The sequence below is a fragment of the Perca fluviatilis genome, chromosome 9 (genome assembly GCF_010015445.1).
Source record: "Perca fluviatilis chromosome 9, GENO_Pfluv_1.0, whole genome shotgun sequence".
Lineage (NCBI taxonomy): Eukaryota > Metazoa > Chordata > Actinopteri > Perciformes > Percidae > Perca > Perca fluviatilis.
Genome location: NC_053120.1, coordinates 13,821,854 through 13,835,519, shown reverse-complemented (window position 1 = coordinate 13,835,519; position 13,666 = coordinate 13,821,854). Strand labels below are relative to the sequence as shown.

Sequence of the window (13,666 nt, the reverse complement as noted above, 5' to 3'; positions counted from 1 at the left end):
GATTTCTAGTGATGCTCTGTGTTTGTGGTTTCCTTGTTTTTTCAGATTATTGATGTGGAGGGTCCATGACATATGACCACTCTTTTTGTCATTAACTTTATTGTTTATATTCACACATACTGAATGTACAACTTGAGACAAGCCCATGAGCCACTCGTACACTGTATCATAGAGTCTCTATTAAACCCTCTCTGACTGTATTACATCCTGGATTTCATCACTTTCTGAGTAGGAGTAGGCGTTGTAGGACCGCCCACTGTTGGTTGCGTCACAGGGCGGCCGCACAGTTCTTACAGTGAGCGTGCTTTCCCGTCACCACAACCAGCCATTCTGTCAGATCTAGTCCAAACTAGACTGAGAGTGGACGTGCTATTTCCACAAAGGGGGAACAGACATCTAGCTACTACTAGCCTAACAACCCGTGCCTGTAGCCGCGTTGCGTCTTTGCTTTAACCCAATCCAACCAACTCTGAATTCGCATTAAATATGTCTAATATCGTTTGCTGTCAAACGCCTCAGGTAAGATTTGTTCTGTCTTCAAATCAAAAAGGAAATGCTGCTGTTTAACGTATTTGTCAAGTAACGTTAACGTGGCTGTTAAAATGTGGAGAAATCGTTTTTTTTCAATTTCAACAAATCTTGAGCTATAGCTAGATATTTATTTTGCGTTTAAGAATGAATGGTAACGGTAGTTAGCTGCTGTCTCTGTTCAGGCTGCGTGGAAACTGCTGGAAATACCTCGCTAGCTAGCTAGCTAGCTATTGTAACGTTAACGTTATTGGCGCTGACATATCACAAACCGTTCCCGCATACAGTTAGCGTTAACTATAATGACGCAGGTATTTGGCTCATATTACCAGCTAACGAAGTAACGTTAGTGAAGCTATTTCTCGCGTTGAGCACGGACGCTGGCAGACGACCGAATGTATTCAACAAGGTCCAATTTAATAAATCCAACTGGTGTGGCTGTCTCATGGGTTCTCATCCTAGCTAAGCAGCAGGTTGTCTAGCTAACGTTAGAAGGCTAACGTGCACTATCTTCCAGACCTTTCCGTTTCTCTTCAGGTTTCTAACTTTAGCTTGACACCAACTGGATGGCTAACATATTTCTGCTTTTGTAATCCGTGTACAAATCGAGCTAGCTAATCGGATTCTTCTCAGTTCCTTTCCCAGCTTCTGGTGGCGGGATGTAGCTATGTAACGTTAGACTAGCTCGCTGTAGTAAAGACTCCTGGCATCGCCAGACGACATGGCCCTGGTAACGTTACAGTACTCCACCAGAGGAGGCAGGCAGATGAATGGCATTGCTTTGCAGCGAATAGACAAACACAATATACTGGGTGGCAATTGTAAGACTTGCCCACTGGGCTATGGCATGATGTGGGTAACGTAGCATGGGTACATCCTGTCCTTTACTCAGCCTCCATTTAGTTCCGTATTGTGTCAGATTTAATGGTCTGTGACCAGTCTCCTTGGCCTAATATTGACGCGCCACTGTTTCTGTCGACATGGAGATTTATTGGTTCGATTGGTATCGATTTTCTAGTTAAAGGAAATTGCTTTAGTGTTATAACGTTATAGTGTCAGTCGGCTGCATGTTGCCTTACGCCATGCATAGTATTTGACCTACTGTGCTTTTAATCCGATTCTGAGGCTGGCAACCACGTGGGAAATTTCCAAATGACACACTGTAGATTAGTGATTTTATGAAAAGGGTGAAACAAACTATTTTAGGTATTATAGTATCTGAGTTCTGCTAGTGTTTCGATCAATGTTTGTATCTTTATAAACGCACACAACACATACAATATTCACTGCCTATTTAATTTTTTTTTATTGTCACACCCGTAATAGATTCCCTTGTTCAAGATGTGTTAAATTAAGCAGTACTTTACATTTCCGAGTGTTCCACACATAGACAGTAAAGAACTGGGTGAAATATCCAGCAATGCCTCTCTTCACCACTGGAGGGGTGTCTAACAGGCATTGATTGTTCAGTGTCAGGCCTGCACTTTTGTGACTGACTAATCAGGTGGAAAAATGGAGAGAGAGAAAATACATTCAGGGCTACCCTCTGTGACAACGTTGTGAACAATGTCACTTGTTCTCTTTGATGCCTTTGTTCTCTCTCCTTTTGTTGGCTGATTTTTAAGTGTATGACCCAATATCCACATTTGCAGCTCATGTCGGCCTGGCTTTTTTTTTTTTTTTGGTCTATACACAAATTCCAGATAAATAGCCAGACATCATTCCTGAATTGCTATTTGCAGGTTCCCAGAGTAACACTGGCCACGGCGTGAGATTGTCTTATCAGTTTACAGAAGATTATTTAATCACAGCTGTGATTTAAAACTGCTCTGTATTAAAGAATTATGCAGAGAGCTCAGGGCGTGGCTTGCCTGGCAGAGTGTTGGGTAAGTGTTAGGTGGAGAAATGAGAGGGGAACAAGGCAACAGGCGAGCACGGTGGACCCAATCGTGGAGGAGTTTTGGGCTTTTGTTCCTTCACAAGGAACTTTCTGCTAGATGTTGCATCACAACTCAAAACTGGGTCAGTGTTTCACACACACACACACACACACACACACACACACAGGCACACACATACAGGCTGAATTATAGCTATCCATGCTGTTCGGTACAATACAAATAGACCATATTCTAGCATGTGCCAAATCTATGGCACACCTCCCATCTGTCATAGCTTGGTAGTTTAACACATCCGCCTACACACCGCTTTGCCAAACCCGCAACAGTCGAACAGCACCTTATTGTTCCTTTGCATTGTGCTGTTTTTTTGTCAAAGGACCAATTTAAACAAAAACAAAAAACAACATGCAGTCTGAGGCTGCTACTGAATGTGCCACTGACAGCAGCTAGAGTCAGTACATTATATGCACAGCAGTTGCGTAAATCACAGCCTTTTCTAATGAGTTACAATCATTGCATGAGAGTTGGATACAGAACACAATCACAAAGCTGGGCTACCCAAGAAAGCCATGTCACATAGACTGTGGATACATTTTCAGACTATGGGCAGCTGCTGTGGTCTGTCTTGTCCTCTCTCCCCATATATGTATAGTAATAAAGCTGTTGGGACTGCAATTTATTTACTGAGCTTCAGATTGCAGATGGCATCATGGTTAGGCATGGGATTACATCAGTTGTGTACATTTTTGCTGTAAATATCGGTTTGGTACAAGTGAGCTCTGTTTTTGTTTGGCTCAGTATGGGCTGCCACAGGCTTTGCGGCTAGTGAAATCTAAACTCAGTAGCAGAATACATTCTTAAGATGGAGAGCTATGGGATGATCTCTAATAGCTGTGATGTGTGGGGGTGGGTGGGTGGGGCCTGTGATATATGGAGAACTATGATGGCCAACCACAATTTATAGCAACATATAACAGACCATCACTGTATCTCCGCAATTGACTGGCTGTGGAAACTCTTGTCACAAGATGTTCCCTCCTGCATTTTCCTTATAGGCCATTGCTTGAATGAAAGGGTTCATATAGGGAGGAGCCAGTCAAAGGGACTTATCACATAAGAGAGTTGGAGTGGCCTTGCTTCAGAGAGTGGAGACAGAGCTCAAGGCATGAAACGGATTAAACGGTTTTGCTCGGCCTGGTGAGACTGCATCAGCAGGTGCGGAGATTTAAAGCGATAACTGGAGGGTGTTGTAAGGGACGAGTATCAAAGACATGGGCTTAGCTACCAACACTGTATGCCTTTTGGTTTACAGCATATTGGGATGCTTAATTCCAGTTTTCTTTCTGATTTTGATGAGGATAAGCTGAATCAGATAATCTATTCTTGAATTTTGTATGCATGTGGGTAAAATGGAAACACTGTACTCTACCACTGCATGTTTTAGAAAATGGCTTGTGAAAAGGACGCTGGAAGAGGGGGTGGGGGGTGTTCTCTACTGCCTTCCCGTGCGCAAGTTTGCCTTGATTTACCACGTGGAACTGACTCATGCTAGCATTGCATGGGTGCCAAGAATAGGTCCTCTCTCCACTTAAAAGTAAACCCTTTTTTCTCCTTTTCTTCTAGGTTATAATGTATGACCAACACAGAATACGTACAACTCTATAGCCAACGGGATCCCGAGGACTTGATTACAGTCGCTTCAAGCCTGATAGTTTGTCCGTGCGGCTGCTCCCCTTCTCCCTGCTGCTCACGGCCATTAAGTCAACTGGCATTTCTTCTAACAACTTCCCATCCCTCTTCTTGGGTGAAGAAAACTTGAGTTCCACTGTGATCTCAGTCTGCTTTGCCTATTGCCTAACTTCGGTTCTACTCTCAGCAGTGTTGCTTCCCTGGATTTGCATTATTCTCTATTAGGTAAGGCCATGACTAATGCATAGGACAGATTATAATACACAATGCACATTACAGGCACCTAATCCTCTTTCTGGTCATCAATTAATAAAGACAGCTATAACAATGTTGCATGGCTGAAAGCATGTAAGAGAGGGCAAAAGACCAGCATGCTGGGTATTATTGCTTTACTTTTTTTTTTACCTTTCCTCTGCAGGCATAATATCAAAATTCACCAAGATGATTCCAAACGGCTATTTGATCTTTGAGGATGAGAGTTTCCTGGATTCCACCGTGGCCAAAATGAACGCTCTGAGAAAGAGTGGTCAGTTCTGTGATGTTAGACTGCAGGTATGGTTAATGCAAACACACACTCACATTTTTTCAGAGAAGCCACAGAGTCACTCTGTAAAGCATACAAGGGTATGGTGCACTGTAAGGGATAAAATGACAAACGTGTTTATGAATACGCAAAAGTTTGAGAGGTGCAAGATGTCAGGACAACCTGTAATTCTTGTAATTACTTTAGAAGTGACACGGCTAGGCATGGGCCGGTGACTGGTTTCAAGGTATACCGCGTTTAGAAAAAGTCACGGTTTCAAAACCACTACAATTATCAGTCATACCGTTCCTAAGGTATGAGCTGTTTATTATTATTATTATTATTATTATTATTTTTTTTTTTTTTTATTTTTTATTTTTTTGCCTTCAAGGACAGAGTGCACTTTAGAAATCCCACTCCCTGCCAGTGTGCAGTGTGTTGATGAAATGCATTGTGTTCGATGTTATTATTTTTTTTTTACCCAGACCTTTTAATTAAAATTAATAAATTTTAAAGCTGTAATTGCGAAACTGTGAACCGGTTCCCACCATTTTTTGTATAATACTGATCTCGGAGAAACCGGAATTGACATTTAAATATTGCTATTGAGGCACAGGGGAATCAAAATGGCTTTGATTTTTAGCTATTGATCATGTTGCTTTCATTATATTCTGTCAATCAATATTGTGTTTATTTCTTTAGTTCACTTGATGCTGAAACACTAATGTCATGTTTGGTAGTAGTTTCCCTTTTAACAAACTCATAGACCTCCTAATTGCTTGTCTTCTTCTTTCTCTTCATTTGTCCAGGTGTGTGGTCATGAGCTGATGGCTCACCGTGCTGTTCTGGCTTGCTGCAGTCCATACCTGTTTGAGATCTTTAATAGTGACATTGAGACTCACGGAGTCTCTCATGTCACTTTCCAGCTCTATGGGAGATGTCAGAGTTTTGGCCAAGGTGGATGCCTTCATCCAGGAACATCTACTGGAAGTGTCTGAACAAGAAGACTTCCTCAAACTTCCCCGCCTCAAGGTACTAGCTTAAGTTTGCACACATGCGATAATGTTTTTAAGTATTATATAGTCCGTTAAAGTGGTACTAATAAGTTATAGATGATTTGAAAGAGTTGGTGCCATTCTCTGATCATGAAGCTACAAGGCAACACAGGTTGAGAGTTGTCTATACTAGTCCCCCTTGACTCCTGCACTAAAACTAACCAGCGTTGGTGGTCTTAAATTGAAGGACACACGCTGGATTAAGCTTTTGTATTTTTAACTTTCTGACTTTGACATGAGATTGACAATACTTAGTATGTACGTGTGCATCTTAATAGATTTCCCTACTGCTAAAGCCTGCTGAGAATGTATTTAGGGCATTTTAAACATATGCAACAGTAAGGCCTAGTAGAGGGAGGTACAGTGTATAGGTTTTTATTCAACATGAGGACTGCATTAGGTACTTTACGAGATTAACTAGTTGAGGTTGTTCAAGTCAGATAAATTGAATGAAGTTGTTGGGTTGGTGCATGCTGTTTGGCCTTCATTGTGCATCAAACTGATTTAAGTATTGTACAATAGCTGGGAGTAGGTCTAGTGCTAAAATGATAAGTTGGTTGGTATGCCATACCATAAATCACTATCTGACAGTGAACTACTTTATCTATTAAATACTAAACTTTTGTTAATTACAACTTCTCAAAAGTGAAGATTTGCGAGTTCAATGTCATTGTAACATTAATACCTTGAGGCTATATATATATATATATATATATATATATATATATATATATATATATATATATATATATATATATATATATATATATATATATATATATATATATATATATATATATATATATTTCTCACTCACTCTGTTGGAACAATCGGTTAAATTCTCCTGAACTACAAACTTGACCTGTGCTGCGCGTTATCAAAAAATATTGATGGCTGGCAGCTATTTGGTCCATTAGCTAATTGCTGTTGTCCTATTTGAGTCACCTGTAAAAACACATTATTTAAGACAAGACATGAATTCAGAAAAGCAACCTGAGCCTTCAATATTTCTGTTTTTTCAAACCCATTTCCTGATGAATCCATGATTAGTGCAAACATGTATAAACACACCAGGAGCTTACTGGTTTAATTAGTGGTGTGACTGTTTCCCAACCAACTCAATATGATACAAAAGGTGAATCCTGCCATCATGGCCACATTAAGGGAATATACAGGTAATGAATCACATGTACCTAATTCTAAAGTAAATGATAATCAGCCATTAAGATCATGTTTTCCAGTGAACAATAAGGGTCATGGAATTTATTTTTTTCAGTAAAGCAGTCACTTTATTCCTACTGTGTGTAAATCTAACTCCTGTTCCATCCCCTTTGTGTGTTTACAGTTAGAAGTAATGCTAGAAGACAACCTGACCCTGCCCAGCAATGGCAAGCTCTACTCGAAGGTGCTCAACTGGGTGCAGCGTAGCCTTTGGGAGAATGGAGACCAACTGGAACGACTGATGGAGGAGGTCAGTACCAGGGCGTGCAGTCTAAACACTCAGACTGATCTTCATTCCCACCATGCCCCTTCCTTTCCCTCCGACTCCTGTTTTTGACATTAAGAAGTCATTAGGCGGGCTGAAGTAGAAATGGCATGACATTGTCATGCTGCTATATCAGGATTGTTCTTTTTTTCCCTCTGGTTTGTTGAGGTTTTTGCAGTAAGAAACTCTGTACCCCTGAACCATACTACAAATTAGAGGTGAGCCAAAAAGAGCTGCTGTTTGCTCTTGTTTGTTTCCACTGTTCTCTTTGGGTATGTGGTTGGTTTACATTCAACCCCATCTGAGTATTACAGTGCTCTTCTCCTCTGAAACACAAAAACACAGGTTCTCAAAGGTGTGACCCTTGATTCTACTGTCTCACTGCCACTTTACTATCTATCTGAACAGGTGCATGTTTTTTGCTCCAGCACTAACAGACACTCCTCCCCGTTGATTTATCTCTCCTGTAGGTTTATTAGCAGCAGCAGGAGACCAGACTGAAGAGCCGGGACTGAGCCGCCAGGGTAATGAGTCAGAGAAAAGAGAGGGAGGAGAGAAGCACTACTGCCTCTCAGCAGCCTCTCTTTGCAGCCAAGCAACCCTGTGCTCCCATCTGTCCATGCCACATATACAGATGCACCCCATTTTTTGCATTTACCAGAATACATTGCTCACAAACCTTAAGCAATAAATACATCTAATTGAATGCCCTTTACTGCACATAACAATATATCCTCATACAGGCATACTTCCACTGGCCATTCAAGAACCACTCAAATTGGGCATTGGACAGAAAACAGCATTGCACATAAGCATAGTGATTTGCTCAGTACAAATATTGAATTCCACTGGTCTATAAATTAATGATTAACCATCCAGGTAAAATTATAATTTTCAGCAACTTTCTATGAAAATTATAGCAGCCTTTTTTGCTTTTTTTTTTTTTTCTAAAATTTTCCCATCAGATGGGCAACTGAGTTGACTTGACTTCAACACATATTCCCATTGTATCCTCAACAGAACATGTGGCTTTGATTTCTTGGATTTAATCATATTAATGGGTAATGGTTAAGATTAGCTTAGCTTGATAGTTGTTAAAACAGCGCTACTGTCTTTAGTCATCTGGATTTGACTGCCCATTGTGGCTGCCATCACAAAGACCAACTTGTTTAGCTAAAGGACCGGTTTCCAAGCAGCAGAGGTGGAAAAAGGGTCACATGCAACCCCTCCTCCTCCTTCTCTTCATTCTTCACAGAAGAACTTTCCAGATGCAGCCTCTCATTCTTCACTGGCTCCCTCTTATTTTTATTTTTTTTTTTTTAAACATTTTTGTTTTTTTAGATGCAAATTAAGGAGAGCCACTGTCCGATACCTTCTTGAGTTCAAACACTTAAACCACTCTTTGCAGTGGCAGCAGCGTGTGTGTCTTTTTTAAAGGAAGCTTTCCATCCAAGTGACTGAAGATCCATGCTTTCGTCCCCCCCCCCCCTCTTCCTCTTCACAGCACTGCCCTCTTCTTCCTCCTCCCTCCCTCCTCTCCCCCTTATGCTGGGGTTCTCAGTGTGTTGCCATGGAGACAGCCACATGGGTGTGTTGTTCCTGTTTGTCTTTCAGGTGCAAACGCTGTACTACTCACCTGACCATAAGCTGGTGGATGGAGGGCTGGTGATTGATGGGCACAGTGAGATGTTTGGTGGCGAGGAGGACCACCTTCAGTTTGTGCAGGTACTCAACAGCTTGTGCCTGGCTTCACAAGTCTCTACCACATTTTGCTTGGCAGTGTGTAGCTTTATTGTACTTGCTGAAAACTTGTGCCTGGCCATGCAAAAAAATACTAAACAGCCTGTGCCTGGCAATAAGTACACATGGCTCATTTAATACCACAGTTTAGCCACAATGTAAAGACCAATGTCAATAGATTAGCAAGACGTGAGCTATGTTGCCTTCCTGGCTATGCTGGTGAGCATATGTTAAAACCGCACTTGGATTTTTGAAGCTAATCTCAACCAGTTGAACGCGTCCGTAATGGCTGTCTCAGCGTTTTACCCTCTATTTTGAGTTGTGACTCAACTGCGTGCTGTTAGATCTGACAGAGTGTGGTCTGAGACTGTAGTTTGCAGTGCTGTTGGCTTCAGATGGCGTGAGATTTCAATACTTACTCAATACAAACGGCTACATCAGCTGGATCAAAGTGTAGTTTGGGGTATGATTAGCTGGTTTTGTGGCCACTGGTGGGCCTGTGGTGCAAGCTTGGCTTCTGTAGCTGCACTGTGCTCTTGCAGAAGAAACCCGTACGTGAGAGCACCCAGAGACAGATGAGCTGCAGCTCCTCAGGAAGCCTGTCACCCTCCAACCAAGCAGCAAATGCCCAGAAACAGACCGGCAGGAGAGAGTGGAAGTACATCGCCTCTGAGAAGACCACAAGTAAGTGTGTGCATTAGCTACATACAATACAATCAGAACTATTTCTATTACAATATATTTAGTGCACACGTCTCATATGCTGCCCAATAAGTGTGAGATTTAAGTCAGAAGTCTGGCAGCTTCAAGACTTCAAAACTAACCCACTTTACTTGAAAGGACATGGCATCTGAATTCTGAGCTTAATCGCAAAACTATTTTTATTTTTTTTTTTTTATCCTCAACTCCAATGCCTCCTAACAATCTCCAATCTTACCTCTAGACAACACCTACCTGTGTCTGGCTGTGCTGGACAGTGTGTTGTGTGTGATCTTCTTGCACGGTCGCAGCAGCCCTCAGACCTCTCCCTCTGCCACCCCCTGCCTGATGAAGAGCCTCAGCTTCGAGGCCCAGCCCGAGGAGCTGGAGGAGCAGCCGCTCTCACCCATGCATTACGCTCGCTCTGGCCTGGGCACCGCAAGTTAATGGAAACATCATCGGCAGCGTTAGGTGTGTGTGTGTGTTGTGTGTGTGTGTGTGTGTGTGTGTTTTTTTTTTTTTTTTTTTGTGTGTGTGTGTGTGTGTGTGTGTGTGTGTGTGTGTGTGTGTGTGTGTGTGTTGTGGTGTGTTGTTGTGTGTGTGTGTGTGTGTGTGTGTGTGTGTGTGTGTGTGTGTGTGTGTGTGTGTGTGTGTGTGTGTGTGTGTGTGTGTGTGTGTGTGTGTAAGGAGGTTGGGATACACGGGACGCTACATGCTTCTGTCTTGGCTCAAGAGACAAAAATTACCTTCGAACGCTGAGTTTCTTTGTGTAGCCCAAGTACCATCAATGTCTACGCCAAACTTATCTGGACATTAGGGTCTTAAATACTTAATGTTTAAAATGGAGGTTGTGTAAAAAGGAAAAACCACAGAGCTCCACTGTAACCTTGATGTTTCTGCAGGAGGGTACAACAGAGAAGAGTGTCTGAGGACTGTGGAGTGTTATGACCCCAAAGAGGACCGCTGGACCTTCATCGCTCCCATGCGGACTCCAAGGGCTCGATTTCAGATGGCTGTGCTCATGGTACGGTTTACTCTTTATCTGATTTCTTTGACTCTACAATGAAATGACGTGTTGGATATTGGCCTAGGACGGCACCTATCCAGGTTTCAATAGTCTTGTGCAAATACTTGGGTGTTTCCCTATTACCTGTCCAAATAATTGGGTTTCTAAAGTCTGTTAACTTAATGTCAGTCGGTCCTTGTAGTTCAAAGTGTATGAGTCAACCAAAAACATAAATTAGTGTTTAGGTGTCAGGTTGATGCATCATCATCTAATGATTTGTCCATTTCCACCTTACAGGGTCAGCTGTACGTGATTGGAGGATCAAATGGACATTCTGACGAGCTGAGCTGCGGGGAGACGTACGATCCACATGCTGACGAGTGGGCTCAAGTGCCAGAGCTGAGGACCAACCGCTGCAATGCAGGTCAGTCCCTCCTGCAAGGATTAATAAGCTGATTATTGAATTTAAAGTGCTGCTTCTTTTTGGCTTATGATGCCGAAGGAAGATGTAACAGAAGTGAGATGCCTCACTCTGTAGCTAAAACTGAGAGCTCAACACACAACGTGAAAAGAGGAGCTGCAGCAATGTGCAGTACAACAAAAATATGGCTTTTTTAAAATTAAACCATGTAAACCTATTCTGATATAACTTCTAAATACAATTATGAACTTGAAAATGAGCATAATATGAGCTCTTTAATGATTTTTATCCAGGAATACACTTACATAAAGTAGCATCTGTTACCGACTTCAGGCTATTTTGCCTTTTTTACAGTAGCTCATTCCTGTCCTCTTTGTTTAAAGGTGTCTGCTCATTGAACAACAAACTCTTTGTTGTGGGAGGGTCGGACCCCTGCGGGCAGAAGGGCCTGAAGAACTGTGACGCTTTTGACCCTGTGACCAAAACCTGGTCCAACTGTGCCTCCCTTAACATCAGTACGTGTCCACACAGTCCCACATACACTCAGAGCCTTCCCTTTGACAGTTACAACATGGTCTAAAAGGCATAAAGCTGAATAATATCTTTTTCAGCGAGCTAACCACGATAGATAGATAGATAGATAGATAGATAGATTTAAATATATAAATAGATTTAAATATATAAATAAAAAAAAAAAGAAGCTTTAATTATTCCCTCTGGGAAATTGGATTGTTGGAGCAAAGAGTACATTATGCTTAAAAACGAGACCGAAAGTAGGATAACTATTCCTCAGAACAGCTCTTGTGATATTTGCAGCCTGGGGGGGAAACTAGGAGAGTTGTATTCATCAAAGCAAATTCTATTTCAGGGAGGCACCAGGCAGCAGTGTGTGAGTTGGAGGGCTTCATGTACGTGATTGGAGGGGCGGAGTCGTGGAACTGCCTGAACACTGTGGAACGCTACAACCCTGAGAACAACACCTGGACCCTGATAGCCCCCATGAATGTGGCTCGCAGGGGGGCCGCCGTTGCTGTCCATGCAGGTAAGCCCACAACCACAAACGGGGGTGTGAACGGTGCAATCAGCTGTGTGTATGTGTGTGTGTATGTGTGTCAAGAACATGAAGTTGTGTGGGAAACAAGATGTTGACAAGAAGCAAACTGTTATGAATTTCAGCGATTCTGTTGTCCTTCTGCTGATGAGGTCTCTCACTCTGTCCAGGCAAACTGTTTGTTGTTGGCGGCTTCGATGGCTCCCACGCGCTTCGCTGTGTGGAGGTGTACGACCCCGCCCGCAACGAGTGGAGGATGCTGGGTAGCATGACCTCTTCCCGCAGCAATGCGGGCGTGGCCATCCTGGGAGAAACCATCTACGCTGTGGGCGGCTTCGATGGAAACGAGTTCCTCAACACGATGGAGGTGTACAACCTCGAGACAGACGAGTGGGACGACTGCACCAAGGCCCTGTCTCCCCTCTCCGACTAAAGAGGGGGAAGACGAGGAGGAGGAGGAAGGGAGTTGGGGAGTTTCACAGTGCTTCACCTTTTCCAAACTAACAGGCTTAGTGACGTAATCGTGTTTCGTGATGTTCTGTATGTGTGTGTGTATGAGCGGATACGTGTGGGTGGGGATAGGGGTTGTTGGGATGAGGGGTCTTCAGTGAAGGCTGGCTTATATTTGGAGGGTGGGGAGTAGGGGTGGGGGTGGGGTGGGTTGCCCAGAGCAACATGAAGCCTTTGCATATTGCATACAATGTTTTTCGTGCTGTACATATTTTATTTCTTCCTCATTTTTTTGTCATATGCCAACATTTAATACACTTAGTGCTTTTCTTCTCTAGAGTTGAAAGATTTGTCACTTTGAGGGTTTTCAGATGAGCTAGCAGTTATTGGTCACTTGGAATGTGGCAGTATGGAGTGGTGACAATTGACTTTTAAAAGTTAAGTTTTATTTAAGAATTTTCTGTTGTGGAAATGTAATTTTGCTCACATATTTAAAGGTCAGTGGTTTGAAGCCTTACTCAAACTTGATAAACACCTCATGGCTTTTTTTAGTGTCATTTTTAAACCAGCTGGATTGCTTTATGAATCTTAAAATGATGGCCTTTTTTATATTTTTTTATACACTGCTGATTTACTGATAAAATAAAAAGTAGTAGCAGACAGCTTCAAGTCAACGAATCTAACCAGTGCCAGTTTTAGTAACTTTTTTTTTGTGCACACACCACACGCACAACCATGCTTCTGCTAACCAAACTTTTGTTATTGTAAATTTAACTAATTAATGTATGTAGAGATGCAGTTTACTGAAAATCCTTTTTTTTTCTTTTGTGTTTTTAAAGTGTCAGGCATGGGCAGATTCTTCTGGAAGAAATGTTGGAATGAGAATCACATTTATAACATTTCTTAATTAATAAATCATTTAAATCAGCTTTTTGTCTCCATGTATGTATTGAGTAATAACTGGTTTTACACCGTTAATGTTTAGATTTGTACCTTTTGCCACGACTGATTAACGGTTTTAACCGAGGAGGGTACTTGGAGAAGTAAATATTGAAGAGATGTCTGGCTGTGACAGCAGTGTGTCGTAGATCAGCAGCTGAACCAGGTGCTTCAAGCC

At 42.2% G+C, this 13,666-nt stretch overlaps 1 protein-coding gene across 1 annotated transcript; it reads left to right on the top strand.

Moving 5' to 3' along the window:
- The first annotated feature begins 309 nt into the window (after positions 1 to 309).
- ivns1abpa (influenza virus NS1A binding protein a) lies at positions 310 to 13,478 on the top strand. Its single transcript, XM_039810902.1, is given in 14 exon segments — positions 310 to 519; positions 4,053 to 4,343; positions 4,537 to 4,670; positions 5,451 to 5,563; positions 5,565 to 5,673; positions 7,042 to 7,167; positions 8,797 to 8,907; positions 9,465 to 9,606; positions 9,866 to 10,063; positions 10,494 to 10,645; positions 10,925 to 11,051; positions 11,432 to 11,563; positions 11,917 to 12,090; positions 12,270 to 13,478. Coding segments are annotated over 12 exon segments (1,758 nt in total). The 5' UTR covers positions 310 to 519; positions 4,053 to 4,343; positions 4,537 to 4,559; the 3' UTR covers positions 12,533 to 13,478.
- The last annotated feature ends 188 nt before the right edge of the window (positions 13,479 to 13,666 follow it).